General features: G+C 41.6%; 1 protein-coding gene across 1 annotated transcript; it reads right to left on the bottom strand.

Moving 5' to 3' along the window:
• Window positions 1-940: 940 nt before the first annotated feature.
• Window positions 941-8,171, bottom strand: perp (p53 apoptosis effector related to pmp22). The gene is made up of 3 exons (XM_030379209.1): window positions 7,687-8,171; window positions 5,144-5,284; window positions 941-2,548 (listed from the first exon to the last, which is right to left on the bottom strand). The coding sequence occupies exons 1-3, from the start codon at window positions 7,889-7,891 to the stop codon at window positions 2,334-2,336; spliced, it is 561 nt and encodes a 186-aa protein (XP_030235069.1). The 5' UTR covers window positions 7,892-8,171; the 3' UTR covers window positions 941-2,333.
• Between the last annotated feature and the right edge of the window lie 8,152 nt (window positions 8,172-16,323).

Below are 16,323 nucleotides of genomic sequence, written 5' to 3' on the forward strand. Positions count from 1 at the left end.
CATAATAGATATTCTACCTCCTTCTCTATTGGTCTTTCATTTTCCGTACTGTACAACCCCGCCGCTTCCCCCCTCCTGAATTTGCCTGCTACGTTTCACCCTGGGGTCATTGCTCTCTCTCCCTCTCTACCGCTCCCTCCCTTTATAACCGCTCCCTCTCCTCGTCATTGGCTCCTGGAAGCTGAAACTGGAGCTGTCAGGGCTTGCTGAAGTGGAGCTGTTCTCAAGGCCTCACCCTGGGCGTGGTTTGTAAGGGCGTGTGATTCATAAATAAACAGGATTCAGCCTGTTTTGCAATGTAGTGCATGGGTGTGTGTGTGTGTGTGTGTGTGTGTGTGTGTGTGTGTGTGTGTGTGTGTGTGTGTGTGTGTGTGTGTGTGTGTGTGCGTGCGTGCGTGCGTGCGTGCGTGCGTGCGTGCGTGCGTGTAAAAGAGAGAGTGAGAGAGAATGTGTCACATTTACAACCATCCTCGGGTAAACTCAAGATTACACATTCCAAGCCCAGAACTTATCAGCAGTTATACAGCCATTGGATGTTATGGGTCAGAGTGAGGCTCTGCTAAATTAATGCGATTTCCTGGCTTTCACTCTTTTTGGCACCTCGATTTGCATTATCAAATATCAACTAACTCAATTGTAATGCTTTCCTTAGGAATATTGTGGTGACCTCACTTCACACCGACTCATCGCGGTAGTGTAATGAGTGAGAACAGCTTGGCTAAGCAAGCCCTGACAGATCCAGGTTCAGTTTCTTGGAACACATGATGAAGAGGGACTGGTAAAGGGAGGGAGTGGTAGAGCAGTTTCGTCATTCATGGAGATCTTGCTTGTTTCTTTGTGTTATTTTGTCCTCTCACATCTGTCCTGGCAAGAGTTGGATGTGTAAAAACTAAAAAATGTAATTATATTTTTCATATTGTTTATGTTTGATGATAAATAAATTTTTAAATGCAACTTTTATTGGATAAAACACACAACTCCAAAATAAACAATTGAAACTACCGCAGAAAAAAAAGCTTGGTCTCGATTAGAATAATGTGAATAATAGAATAATAGTGTTACCTATACATCACATCCATAATTGTACAAATAACATTTAAACCTTTTACCTTTAAATTTTGAATGAATGCATTTTATTTTATTCTTAGCCAATGTTGCCATGACTCATTTTACAGCAGTAAGAAACATATGAATCTAAAATCCACCACTGAGCTTGCATCAGTTTTCTTTTGTAAATAAAATAATAAAAACAAGCTTGAATTTTGACATCCAGTTTTGACTGAACAACCGTTACAGTAAGAGACTTTGTTGGATCAGGAATTCCACAAGACACATAAAAAAATGAAAACAGTAAGGCGTCGATATGAGAGATCCTCAGATCTTACAGCTATGTGTTAGCATCTTAAATTACAGAAGGTATTTGAAAGCTAGAGTGTTATTAAGACCCCTGGACGGTCCACATCATACTCCTATGTTAGGGACGACACCACATGCAATGTGCTGACCAGTGGTCTTGAAACAACCAATGAATCAAGAACGTCATGAAAACGAAATTCTTTATCCTCAAGATCACAAAAGCCATCTATTGTGTGCCTCTACATGTCTACCCATGTCATACAAAAACAATTCAAACACAGCAAAGGTCAACACTCAATAGGAAGCAGGTAATGGATGGAAACACATCAATAGTTGAAAATATCTGCTGTGACAGTACATCATTACTATGATTGCTATAGTTACAAAATTCCCCTTATATATCTGGATTTTTTCTGACTTGTTCCCTTATTTACACCCTATGAGATGTATACACGATGCAAAATGCATTTTAGTACATTTAAGGAATTGACAAAGTTCCCATTTATATCGATCATCACGCAGTTTGACAAGTTTGATAATGGACAGTTTGCTTCTGTTTCTGACAAATTCATTTAAGAAACATAGATCATCTTAAAGCTATACTTTACAAAATGACATCCTTTGTTTTTTAAGTACACTTTGGTGATGTTGCATTGAGAGTTAAAATAAAAGAGATAGTTAAAAAACATAAATCTATACCAAATGCATTCCAATTCTGAAATCCGATTAGGTCGTGTTTTCGGTGTTAGCACAAAAAAAGACGAAAAAAAAAAGCAATACTGTATATCAAGCCTCAAACTTAAAAGCCTCAGCACGTGTGCATGGCCAGGTTATTATCTAACAGAGCTTCAGGACATTTGTTAAAACATAACTAAAGCAGGGGAAGGGAATGCTCAGTGGCCAGCATAGCATAGCATCGTTCATGCTCAGCATGGTGGGAAAGCTCAACCGATGTATGAGTGTAACTTTTAAGTCTTTTAGGCAGAGGAAGAGTAGATGTATTTGGTCTTAGCCAGGCCTGTCAGCTCGTCCTCGTAGCGGGGCAGGCAGCAGAAGAGGATCCCACAGCCGATGGTGAGGATAGTGGCCCCCCAGCCGAAGCCGTATGCCCAGGTGTAGGAGTAGTGGCCCTCGAAGATCTGCTCATTGAACTTCACTGGATAGATGATGAGCGCGATGATTTGAAGGACAACTAGATGGGAAGAGAGAAGGGAACCATGAGGCATTGATAACAGGGAAGGAGAGAGAGTGAGAGCGAGAGTGAGAGAGAGCGCTCACACCGTGTTATCAAAACTCAAGGTTGACCACCCTAGGTTGAACTGATCCAGATTCAAGCTACTAAAGGGAGGGCATACGGCTAGAATAACCCTATTACTCCACCCTACTTGCGCGGAATAACCCCAGCGTACAAACTAGTCCAGCTGGATAGCATAACTTTCACGTAATCAGTTACAGGTGTCTGACTGAGTCAGGACGGTTGGAGGCCATAAAAGCACTACTCTGCTTTTATTCTATTGCAGTAGTTGTGCCTTTTTCTGTGTTTCTGGGGATCTTCTGTAATAAAAGAGATTTATCTTGAATCACACTAAACAACAAGACGTTAGCACGTTGCAGGCCTTATCCAAGGGAAGGGAGTATATAACAATGTGCCGCATGTTTCCCTTACTGTGAAGGGCATGTTGCATTTCAACAGAAGGGAGTTACTTATTGCGTGCGACCGTGAAAGCAACATCAACATTTGAAGATCTGCACTGTCTGATCGAGTCAGGCCAGGACAAAAAGCACGCCCTGCCAGTCCTTGAGTGAATCTTATGTATGGCTGATTTGTGACGCTGAACTTCAATGAGACTGGTGGTGACTCATCATTTTAAACACTAATTGTCTGTGCGTCTGCTCCAAGCCCAGGGTGGGGCAGGACGTCTTTGTTGTGTACGTCAGCCCCGGCAAATATTTATGTGACATGTTTGATCTTGGAAAGATCTATGCTATTCGGTTGATTTCCAAAAAAAAACATATCCAACTGATTGATTGATATGAGCTAAAGAAAGTGGCTGAGTGATCCTCATAAAAAAAGTAGGGTTACAATTTTACAGTTACTGTAAGAGAAAAAAATATTTTTGTTTCATGAATGATTATAATCATCAGTTTTTTAAGTATGTATGGTCAAAACACTGATCAAGCAGCTGTTCTGTCGGTAAAACATGAGATAATTGTAGTGATAAAAAGGAAGATAGTTGCGCCTGTGAGAATTACTAATAACAACAATGCCAAGACTAACACCTAACTTTATGTGTCTGCATGCAAGTGTGTGTTACCAAGTGTGTGTCTTTCTGCATGCAAGGGTGTGGGAAAAAGTGTGTGTGTGTGTGTGTGTGTGTGTGTGTGTGTGTGTGTGTGTGTGTGTGTGTGTGTGTGTGTGTGTGTGTGTGTGTGTGTGTGTGTGTGTGTGTGTGTGTGTGTGTGTGTGTGTGTGTGTTTTGCAGGCTTTGTTCTGTAATCTTAAACTTGAACTAGATGAGTCAACAGACAAGTGGACTATGAACATTTGTTCTGAGTTTGTCGGTTCCTATAAATACCATACTTCCCAGTCTTCCCTCCCAATTCCTGTCCCTCTTCATGAGAATTTCTTCATAAATGTAGTGATGCGAGCGTTTCCTCTCACTCTGTGTCTCACTCTGTGTGTCACCGTTATTTGTGGATAAACTTGGTGAACTCTTTCCTCCCACTCTTGGAATACTAAACCAGGGCCATGTCTCTCCACAGTGTGGGAATCAGACAACCGCTGTCACAAACTGTCACAAGTTTCCAAGAGCTATCATTTTAGTCACAAATAATTATTGAATTGTTGTTATTGTTTACATGCTATTGCTAAGTTGTGATATATTCTGTGGTTTCAATGTTTTGTAGTTTGTGTGGGTGTGTGTGTGGGTCCATGTGCGTGTATTTGGGTGTCCATATTAGATATTTGCCCTAGGGCTGGGCAATATAAAGACATTTATTGTCTGCAGAATTATGGAAATTCTACACGGTATGGTTACCTTTCAGAATATGCTGATCCTAATTCATTTATACTAACAAAGTGGGTATGAAGATAAGCTTTTCAAGATACGATCATATTGAGTTATTGCCCAGCCCTAGAGCACACATGTGTGTGCATGTATGTGCATGCATGTCTTTGCGTATTCCCCTGTGGACAAAGTCTCTTTTCCTGGCGGCAAGGCGCTTGCACAGCGCTGATCAGCACTGGGCTGTGAGAGCTTGTGGGAAAGAGAGCCTGCCGCGTCTCAGTGCTTGGTTTACTGTTTCTATAACAACTAGCCGGGAAAGCTCCATGGATCCTAGCTTAATATCGTAGCGCTAACTTATTTTTATCCATCAATGATTGATAAGCAGCGAATCCACACATGCATTACAGTTTGGATTTGTGAAAGTAACTAACTGTAGAGTATATATGTAACCAACTCATTTAAGACGGTAGAAATAATCTCATTGGGTGAGAAACAAAAAGGCAAAACATGAAAGAGCAGCATAATGACAGTAGCACTTTTCTGAAAACATTTTCAACCTCAAAGGCCAACGGTGGCCCCACACAAGAAGGGAAGCGCTCTGAAAAGGACCCTTGGTGGACTAGGTTTTTTGTTTAGGATGCCAATTGTGATGTAATTTCCGTCGGGGTGTGTGTGTGTGTGTGTGTGTGTGTGTGTGTGTGTGTGTGTGTGTGTGTGTGTGTGTGTGTGTGTGTGTGTGTGTGTGTGTGTGTGTGTGTGTGTGTGTGTGTGTGTCTTACCGACTATGAAGAGAAGCACTCCTACTAAAGGCAGAAGGGTGATGTTCAGGGAGCAGCAGAGAGCCACACAGGAGACGATGAAGGCGATGATGAGGATGAGGAGTCCAATGATCATCAGAGCAGCCACAGCCTGGGCCCAAGCTGAACACGCACACAATAATTCATACTCATACACATACAATGTTCAATAAACAGGACACAATTATACAGACACACAGAAGGCAAATATTCTGGAGAAGAATGTCATAGTTTTTATTATTTAAAGGTTCCTCCCCCCGCTTAACAATGTCACTGAACATTCCAGAGGTTTATATAATTTGGGAAAAATACAAAGAGAGAAAGGCAGATGGTCGTGGCAAAATATCCCTTGTACCCTCTCTCTCTCTCTCTCTCTCTCGTAAGTCAAGCAGGGGCTGTCTTTTTCAATAAATGTAGAGATATTTAACATTTTCATATTTTTATGCCTTTAAATGTGAATTTGAATCTAGAGCCTCAGCCACTGAATTGAATGTGTGCCTAACTGTTCTGACAGCTACTAAATCATCTCTTACGAAACAGCTCTTTCCAGTCATGAATGTGGTTGTTTGTGTTTTAGTTGTTATGGGTGACAGGTGTTTTGGGTGTGGGAGTGGAACATGACCGGGAACCAATCATGCACAGGCAATCGCATCAAACTTGCTCAACCGGATTTTTCTATTTTCTTTCCGCCTTTCTTTCTTACTTTCTAATAACTGTGCAGCAATCTTTAAACGATTTTTGAGTCCCTTGAACATATATGTAAAGTGGCAAATAACTGTTTTAAACTATAATCTACTGAATATGAAAGTTAATTAAAATATTTGGGCATATTATAGAAAATGTATATGGAACTGTCATTGGCATATTGTTTATAAAAGTCTAATTGCATCCACTCTGTTTAAGAATATATGATGAATAAACATTTTGTGTACAGAAATACTGCAGAGTTTGTGCGTGTTCTTCGATTGTATATGAATTGTGAGCAAGCTCACTTTGTAATTGCCCTTTGTGTCTGGTTGTCTGTATTCTTGCTTAAATCTCATGTAAAACTGGTTAATAACAGACATGGGTATTCAAAGTGAAGGGTTCGGGCGGGATTGAGCGAGGGATCAATGACACCATAACTGCAGAGAAAGAGAGGCGGAGAGCGAGTTTGTTTTTAAACAACCATACACACATACCAGCAACAAGACACACAATATGAGAAGATATTAACATTCATAAGGTATAGGGAGTTTACAGTCAAATATTAGTAGGACATTTGCTTTTGTATCCATTTCAGATAGCCTACATTGATCCGAGTTCTGTGAAACACGCCATAGATCTGGAACCAAGACTGAGAGCATATGCTAGTTTTTTCTGTTTTTCAAACAACCTAAATAGTGCAGGGCACTATTGTCATGAACCAAACTACTCATACGTAATTCCATTATTAAAAAAAATATGCTTTTCTCATCGATCTTGGATCCCAGAATACAAGCGTAACCTTGGTATGAGATTATACATTGAAAACAAACAAAAAATTGGTTGGTAAAAATATGGTTGGTAAAAATGTTTTTCATTGTCTTCATGAAAGAAATAGGGTAAAAACCGCAAACCAGCCTTGGGGTTTGTTTTGGGTTCCGAATCATTCATAAGCCTTCCAAAAACGACACATGTCCTCATAAAATGATATGAAACGTTGTTGTTGTTCTTTGTTAGAAGGTCCTTTTGTTCATTTATAATTCTTCCCTGGTGAAAATATTTCAAAGAGACAAAATGCTATACCCATGTCATATGTTGCATTCATATGTAAAAATGTCATCATAACATTTATAACACACAAACTTTCTTGCTCGTGTGCGTGCGTGCGTGCGTGCGGCTAACAGCACGACCTCCAGCCAAGAGAGACCCTCACTCACAATTGGCCTATAAATAGAGCTGCAATTGTTAACATGTCATCCTCAAAGCCAGCCATCTTGAACTAAAGTCCTAGGCTTAGACCTTGCTCCTTTTCATAACGTAGGTAGTTACAACCCACACTGGTCCCTAGCCGCCTCAGTGGTCTGGCAGGGTTGGGGTTTGTCTCACCAGCCAAACATCTCATCCCTGGTTTCCCATACAATATTTTTGGGTGACAGTTGCAATCAATGTTGAACTGAGAGATTCGATCCACTATTGTTTTCCCAAGTACAGAAATCATGCGAGGACACACATGATGTATTATCCTGAGAACCTGTCCGGGTTTGTTGGAGAATACTTCATGAAGGTTAGTTTAGTTTGTATCCAATCCTCGGTAGGGGAACACGGCCTTCCTCATCAACGCCAATCCACCTATTTATGTCTAATTCATGTAACGCACAACATTTTACAGACACCGGATTGGCTATTAGGTTTCGCGCCGTTACCAATCTTCGTATTAAATACAGTTTGCTATTCTTTACACCTCTGTCTTCGAGCGAACTGCGCAGCCGCAGTGCGTCGTGCTGTGCTGTCTTGGTGACATGGCGATATCACAACACACAACACACATTTAGTATACTTACAGTTCGTCATAAGTGATTTGCATTCCCACTGATCGTTCCTGCCACGGCACTGCTCCCACATGTTGGCGTAGTGAGACTTGGCGTCCTCGTCCTCGACCCATCCCGAAGTAGCCGCGATGGCGATAATGTCGAAAATAATGGCGAAGAGCAGGAGCAGGGGCAGGATCCACCTGCATCGGGGGTACGCGATTCCACAGCGAAACATGACCGACAAACTGTTGTGGAAAAATCGAGAGAACAACCCGAGTGTTTACAGAGCTCCGCTTTTTTACCCAACAATGTAGCGTCTCTCTGTGTGTACAATAGTCCCGTTTCACCAAGCAGATATAGGAATACGTGCCCCACCCGAGTGTGCAATTCGTCCGAGTGAAAACTAAACCTGTTCGGGGACCTGTTGGGTTGGGCTCGTCTGTCGGGCGGGTTGCGCTGACCTACAGCCGAAGGGCTCGAGTCAGAAGCCCAACCCATTGACAGTTTCAAATTTCACTGCAGGCCTTGCTACAAACTTCGGATGTCATGGCATCAAAAATGTTTTTTGTTTTATTTGTTCAATGCCTTGATAGATTAGTTGATATCTTGTGAAAGTATGTAAGTTATTTAGCAACAAGTTGGTCGAGTGAAATGAGAGTGGATGTGTGTTTAGGTTTCCGAGGAGACATAGCCTATTCAGGAAGTCCTAGGTATAGTCAAGGATAAAGCGGAGGGCCAGAGAATAAAGTTGGATTGCTAATTGGTAAAATGGCAAATTTTAAGATGATAAATCACACACTCAAAAGGATAATATTCAGCTTCAAGTGTGTGTCAGTGTCTGTGTGTTTGTGTCTTTGTCCCTACGTGTGTGAGCAGAACAACGAGTGTTGTCGGAGGACGTGTCGAGTGCTCCCTCTTGTGGTGCTGATGTATTAAATGAATGCCACAAAAGGCCTGAAATATTATGATGCTTGAAAATGACGTAGTCATATTAAACAGAAACAACAGAAAATATTTGATTTTCCTTTTTTCACCATTTTGTGCTGTCGCATGATGTGTCTCAGGGCTCTCAAGTCTCACGCATTCGGCGTGAAACACACGCAATTAAACCCATGCACACGCGCACACGCCACACTTCGTATTTCTCACGCAGAGAAATTACCAGGATAGCGCCCATCCAACTTGCGCCGCTATTTAACAGTGGAACAGGTATAGGAATCAAATGGGTTCCCCGTACGTAGGGTGACCAGACGTCCTCTTTTGACCAGGCATGCCCTTAGTGAAACAATTTCAAAATCGTCCGGGATTTTATTAAAGCCTCATACATGTTCACATTGAATTTGCGTTGCGTTCCTCTGGGTCGATCACAAACTAGTTCGGCTACGCCAGAGCCATAGAGAGTGATAAAAATAGATTGACCGATTACTTATTTAACAGAAGGAAATTAAAGTTTCCATGAGCAGCAAACAATAGGGAAATAACACAAGATAAGTAGGCCTAAGTCATAGGCAAAATAGTACAGATGCATGTACTGTCAACACAAATGCATATGTTGACATGATATATTATTATCTTTATTGACAGACTTGAGGTACAAATATAACATACAGACAAACATAAAATAAATTACACATAGCACACATGTGTGCTCAATGTATATCAATATACAACCATAACGAAGAGATAAGGCATTAAGCTTATTACCATTTTCAGTTTTGGGCCACAACACTTTCTAAGTGACAGCGTCAAGTACTTTAAACCCATGCATTTCAATATGATCTATAAATATGCAGACCTAGATTCTCTTTGGTTGATTACACTGGTTGACTAACCCTACATATTATGTTCAGCCACCTTTCACAGCCGGGAATGGAGAGTGTAGACCACTGCAGGAGATCCAAGCCGCTGGTGACCCAAGGTCAATGAAAGGAACAGTCCAGGTTCAGCAGAGGTTCACACCACAGAGGTACCCAATGCTATGTCTCTGGCCAAGATGGGTCATGTGCCCACATGCCAATAGGGGCCCGCAGAAACATTCCTGGCGGCCCGCAATGACATACAGATGACATACAAATTGATTTTAATATATATATTTTTTTATTATTATATCAATATTAATTTAAACAAAAATAAATGAATATAAAGAGAGTCGACTCTCTAGCTTTCAATTAAATCCTGTTACATTTGTTAGTTTTAATCCGACTGTACATTACTTTGAAAGGATGAACCTCAGTTTCATGATTTAGACCTCGCTTGACCTCACTCCCAGAGGTCCACGGTGCAATGTTTTTTTTCACCACTGGGATGCTGACGGCGTTTCCCGCCAATTTATTTTTCCTTTGGTGGCCCTCAGTCAAATTTTGGGTTGCTAAATTGGCCCTCAGCTGTCAAAACTTTGAGAACCCCTGCTCTAGAGGAAACCGGGGATAGTCTAGTGCGGCGAGAGGGACCACTTTAGAGGAGGGACTCTCGAGGGACAGGGAGTGAGCGGATCACTCAGAATGCCCCAAAAATGCACCAACTGTGGAGAGAAGCAGAAATGTCTGAATTTTCAACAATGCCCAGCGTAAAACAGGCATGTGTTTTTGCAGGAAATGTCAGGTTCATCATTGCCCAGAACACATAGGACACTGTTAACCATCCACGCAGAGTGATGCAAAAACATCACAAACTCATTCATGCAACTCGACAACTGACAAAACAAGAAACATAGTGACAAAGGGATCTTCTACGGGGACAAATTTAGTTGGAAAGGAATGTCTCATTAAGAAATTTCAGGAACTCTGGGACATAAGCAAACAGGTTTCTGCTATTGATAAAGGTATGGAAAGCAGCCAACTTACCTGACATCAGACTGAGAGACATTGCAGAGATGGTAGATCCAAGTCTGCCCTTGTCAGTTACCTCTTTGCAGGGACGTCCCTAGGAATTCTGGGCCCCCTGACAGAATTCAGTTATGGAGCCCCCCCCCCCCCCCCCCCATATATATATATTTTCAAAAACAAATACAATTATATATAGCCTACATTTTTATGTATTCATTCACATTTTATAATCATTAAATATTGGATTGGACTGGGTCAAAATTGGGTAGTCATTATCATCAGAAGAAAATGAACAACTGTATAACAACATGATAAACCTACTTATATATTTAAATAATAAACCTATAGTTAGTTAGTATTTAGTTACAAATTTACCTGGGTTGTAGTTACTATAGACAGAAATAAGCTAATAGAATGTGACAGTGCTGCTTCTACTTAGACTGTCCTCCTTCTCCCCTTTTTCTATTTCAACCTCACTGGTTTCTTCTGTGGGATCATCATGGCTTGAAGAGGGCCCTGACTCTAAAATACATCATATAATTCAGAATATGTCTCATAATTATGTGAACATATTAAAGGGGACTTATTATACCACCAGGTGTGAGTGTGATTAGCCTTACAAGCCGTTTCGAAAATCTGCCTAATATGACATCACTAGTGGGTGTGTCCACCTAGATCTGTGCTGGATAGATCTATCTACCAGCCTACCCAGTGGACTGAAGTAAACATTGCTCATCTATCCAGCACAGATCTAGGTGGACACAACCACTAGTGATGTCATATTAGGCAGATTTTCGAAACGGCTTGTAAGGCTAATCACACTCACACCTGGTGGTATAATAAGTCCCCTTTAAACGAACTGCTCTAGCTGAGCCTTCTCTCGGAGGGACGCTAAAGTGTGTTGCATAGCGACCGTCGTGCATTTTGAAGGCAGCCAGGAGGGACTACTTTTTTTAATTCTTTAATAAAACAGCTACTTTGACTTTCTTTTTTTTCTTTTTTTTATGTATTGTGTCTATGACTTTCGTTTTGCCATAATAGTAACCGTTGTATAAAAGCAATAGATCACTTCAGTCAGTGGTATGTGCTCATTATACCACTGTTAAGGGGCGTTGTCTATGGATCCAGTTCCCTGCCATAATTCAAACCTGAAAAAGAAAGTTTCAAAGGCTTGTAAGTCTGGGTTTGAAAACTCAATCCCTTGTAAAAAAAGGTTTTGCAACACTGAAAAAAGAGATTATAACATGAAAAAAATTCAAACAACAATTCAAACATCTGTAAACATGATTTTGTGTTCTATTTTATCTTCTTCATCATTTTCACCAACACATTTTCAAAGTTCAAACAATATCACCATGGTATGGTAGTTGACAGGTTGGGGCGGAGGCGGGCGATGTTTCGGAGGTGGAAAAAGGCAGTTTTGGTAATATGGTTAACATATTTGAGTATGAACACCTGTTTGCAGAATCCCATTTACAAGGTTTCAAAACCGGGAAACAATGAAATACACTGTTAGAACAGTGCCAGATTTGAAACTCTGCAAATGCGATGGTGATATTGTTTGAACTTTGAAAACATGTTTGTGAAAAAAAATACTTTGAAAATGTGTTGGTGAAAATGATGAAGAAGATAAAATAGAACACAAAATCATGTTTACAGTTGTTTGAATTTTTTTCAGGTTATAATGTCTTTTTTCAGTGTTGCAAAACCGTTTTTACAAGGTGTTGAGTTTTCAAACCCAGACTTACAAGCCTTTGAAACTTTTTTTTTCAGGTTTGAATTATGGCAGGAAACTGGCTCCATAGACAACGCCCCTTAACAGTGGTATAATGAGCACATACCACAGCCTGTCGTGATCTATTGCTTAATTATACAACGGGGGACCTAAATCCAGCGATCTGATTGGTTCCCAACTGTTGTATAATGAGCGTATACATACCTGCTATGACGCCCGATAATTTTGTGAAAGTTTGCATATCACTCCGCGCCTGGAAGTAGAAAGTTACAAAGTAAAACATATGTTGGATGATGGAGAGGGTGTAAATGTTGTTACTCCGGGAGTGAGCAAGGCGATGGAGAGACTAACGAAAGCTTAGGCACACGGCGAGTGAACTGCTCCATAGGATAAATTGCCGGCGAACCGCTCTATCGGAGCCTTCTCTCGGAGGAATGCTAAAGTGTGTTGCATAGCGACCGTCGATGCATAGCGGCAGCCAGGAGGGACTACTTTTTTGTATTCTTTAATAAAACGGCTATTTTGACTTTCTTGGTTTCTTTTTAAATGTAGTGTGTCTATGACTTTCGTTTCGCCATAATAGTAACCGTTGTATAAAAGCAATAGATCACTTCAGTCAGTGGCATGTGCTCATTATACCACGGTGAAGGGGGTCGCCGGCCCTCCGCTGCGCGTCGGGGCCGGACAACGCCCCTTAACAGTGGTATAATGAGCACATACCACAGCCTGGCGTGATCTATTGCTTAATTATACCATGGTCTGAGTAAATACTTGATTCTGATTGGCTGGAGGGTGTAGGTTAAAAAGTGCTGATTTACCCCAAGGAAAGACGTTGACCCTATGAAGACGCTATGCAGTATGCACGCCCGTATGCATGCATACGGGAGATATTAAGGCCCCGTCCACACGAAGCCGATTTCATGGCGAAACCGCAAAGGTCTTGTACGGTTTGGCCTTCCGTCCACACAAAGCCGGTGAATCCGCTGACCGAAACCGTATACTTCTGAAACCACCCTCGGAGGTGGTTTCAAATCTACCCGGTTTTGTTTTGGATTTGTGTGGACGCCTGAAACCGACTGAAACCGTAAACCATGACGTAATCGCCCCACCCCTCGACCCTCTAGCCAATGACTGTTAAGCCCGCGGAGTCACAGAACTCACAACAAAAAGCTGATGGCGGACTACAGGCTTGTAATCGTTCTGCAGCAGATCATGTCCCTTGTCGGGTTGCTAAGCCATTATTTATTGAGACTGTTGACTGACTGTTTGCTTGTGTTGTTAGTGGTTCGGGGGGCAGCCTTTATGCGCATGCTCGCCTCTTCTTATTTAATCTTCTTCTGGATTTCTGTAGCAGAAGCAGCGCCCCTTATGGTCCTGGCATGTGTACTACAGCATTTCTACAGATCTACCCGGTTTCGCTTGACTCCGTCTTTACGGAGATACTCCGAAACCGGATAGATCGAAACCGGAACGGTTTCGGCTTCGTGTGGACGGGGCCTAAATAGTCCGCTCGACTTGTAAAAATAATGTAGGCTTTTTGTAGATAGGTAGGCTATTGGATATCATGTGAATGGTAATGCAAACGATCTTTTCAGTTTTATCATCAAGTGCAGGCTGTAATTATTTTAGCTACAGTAGCGGTAGCTGCTAGGCTAGGATTTTTATCAGGTTGTTGGGAAAGTGTAGAGGAAGGCATATACCTTTCTTGGTATAAAACTGGGTGACGAACTGTCGACCGCTTTGAGCTCTTTCCGCTCTCTCTTTCCTCTCTTTCCTCCCCTGACAACCTGACTTCTTAATTTCACCGACCAGGATACACACAAACTGACTTTAGACTGCTCTGCACTTGCTTCACGACGATCTGCCTGGCTGCTACTTTGCTCTGCAGTAGCGTAAGACTTGGGCTGTACCAAATAATGACAAATGAGAGGGGTGATAATAGGGTGAAGACTTTCTAATGATTTTTGTAAAAATGGAGAAACAAACCACAACAAAACAAGGAAACAAACCACCTTAATTTGATGATTAAATCCGAAAAATCTATTTTTTTTTTTTTGCATATACTTTTAATAATACCACCAGTGTCCTCTTGGGCGCCCCCGTCAGTGCTGCGCCCCTGGAATCATCCTAATTTACCCCCCCCTAAGGACGTCCCTGCCTCTGTGTATCCATTTAGTGCAGCTAAGGAAGCACAGTCAACTGTAGACATTCAGGTCCAGCACAGCAAAGACCATCATTCATTGCTCAGGGCCGTAAAGAGAAATCCAAGTCATCCTACGCTTCAACTGTTGTTTGGTTCAGAAAGAACTGTGGCTCTTTATGTTAGTGCACAGACTATAGGGAGCTGAACCGCAAGACTCACGCTGACAGGTAGCCAGTCCAGGATATCATGGATGGCCTTGGAGGAAAGACCATTCTTCATTGTTAGACCAGGGAAAGGCCTATCATTGGGGATGTATGGCAGAAGAGGGCAAGCACCTAACATCTTTTGTGACACTTTGGGGCCTGTATGAAGAGGCAAGGAGCATATTCCGATTGATGAATGCTTCAGCAGCCCTTCAATGCTGCATGGAGGATTATTAAGAGGGCCTCTGAGATAAGATATGATTCCCATACCTAGATTTTACCCTTGTATTAAGGACAAAAAAATAAAACAGTTTGCTGAGACAGATTATGGCACTGTTGAGCTACTCTCGCCAATATATAAAATACTTATCTCGCATTGCCAGCCCTCTTAATGAAATAACCAAGGGACCTGCCAGAGAGGAAAGCTCACTACCCAAGGGAGGGAAGTGGCATAAAGAAGGAGATGTGAAAGTGGTGCCATGTCACGCTAGCCTGGCACCGACCACCTACCTACTTCCGCTCAATTTTCATTTCACTTCAGTACTAGGTCTGGGTCTGCTTAATATGAATGCGTTCCATGGAAACCAGACCGACCAAACGCTATGCGATTGGTTATGGCAGATCCAGAGTGGCACTGGGCAGATCCAATCATTTTAAAACTTCTACAGACACCCGCCTCCAAGTGAGTGAACGTTTGTCAAGTGAGCAGTTCCAGACCTTCTGTACAAATTAAATGAAGTACGATGGTCTGGTAGGACCAGGCTAATGTCACGCACCAATTGAATCAAAATTGGAAAAAACACTGTTGTGCAACTGGTTCAACCACCTATCCTGGCGTTCCCAGATTTTTTCAAACCATTTGTACCTCATACAGATGCATCCAATATGGGGCTTGGAGCAGTGCTGTGTCAGAAACAAGGACTTTGTTACAAAGGGTTTTTCTGTGTATTTAATAAAATTGTGGTTATTATTGTGGCTTTTACAAAATAGTTTTGCCATACTTAATATATTCTCATGTGTTGAAATGTACATGATAAATAATATCCTTCATGGTTCGTGGATGGTCTAACCATTTATGGATGCACTCTATGACGGTTTTGAGGTAATAGAAATTTCTGTTTTTTGTCTACCCTTTAAATCACAGAAGTCCCAATGGCTCCTGACTGTTTATCCCCAAGGGGCGCAAAACCCCCGAGGCCCCTAAGGGATGGCCCGGTCCTCAATCTGGCCCTGAAGGGAAAGGCCTGTCATAGGCCTTAATGCAAGCATCCATCCATCCTGTTGGCCTGCAATAGCCTATATTAGTTACCATTTGGGAACAAAAGGCCACATAATCAGTTCAAGATCAGGTTCAATGATCAGGTTACCAGCAACCTACCTTTTTTTTTAAATAATATATAATGATGAATTAACTTGAAAACTGAAAAAGTATATAACAGGGTTATAATATAACAGAGAAAAATAAAAGAAATCTAATGATATAAAAAAAAGATTGAATTCTGTGCTAATCCAGTTATATGCATCTCAAAAAGTAATTTTGAGGCATTTAGGTGAATAAGGCTGGAAAGTAATATGTGAATGTAAGAATTTAAGACAGTTGAGAAGCCTGAGAGGTCTGAAAAGTCTTAAGGGCACTTGCAAAGTTTGTAAGGTTGATCGGTTCCATACTCAGTCTCCTCAAGAAGAAGAGACGTTTCCAAGGGGTATTGACCCCACCCCCCCTGCCCATCCCCCCGCATTTCAACACAATTAATTTATATA

Source organism: Gadus morhua, chromosome 15 (genome assembly GCF_902167405.1).
Source record: "Gadus morhua chromosome 15, gadMor3.0, whole genome shotgun sequence".
Classification (NCBI taxonomy): Eukaryota; Metazoa; Chordata; class Actinopteri; order Gadiformes; family Gadidae; genus Gadus; species Gadus morhua.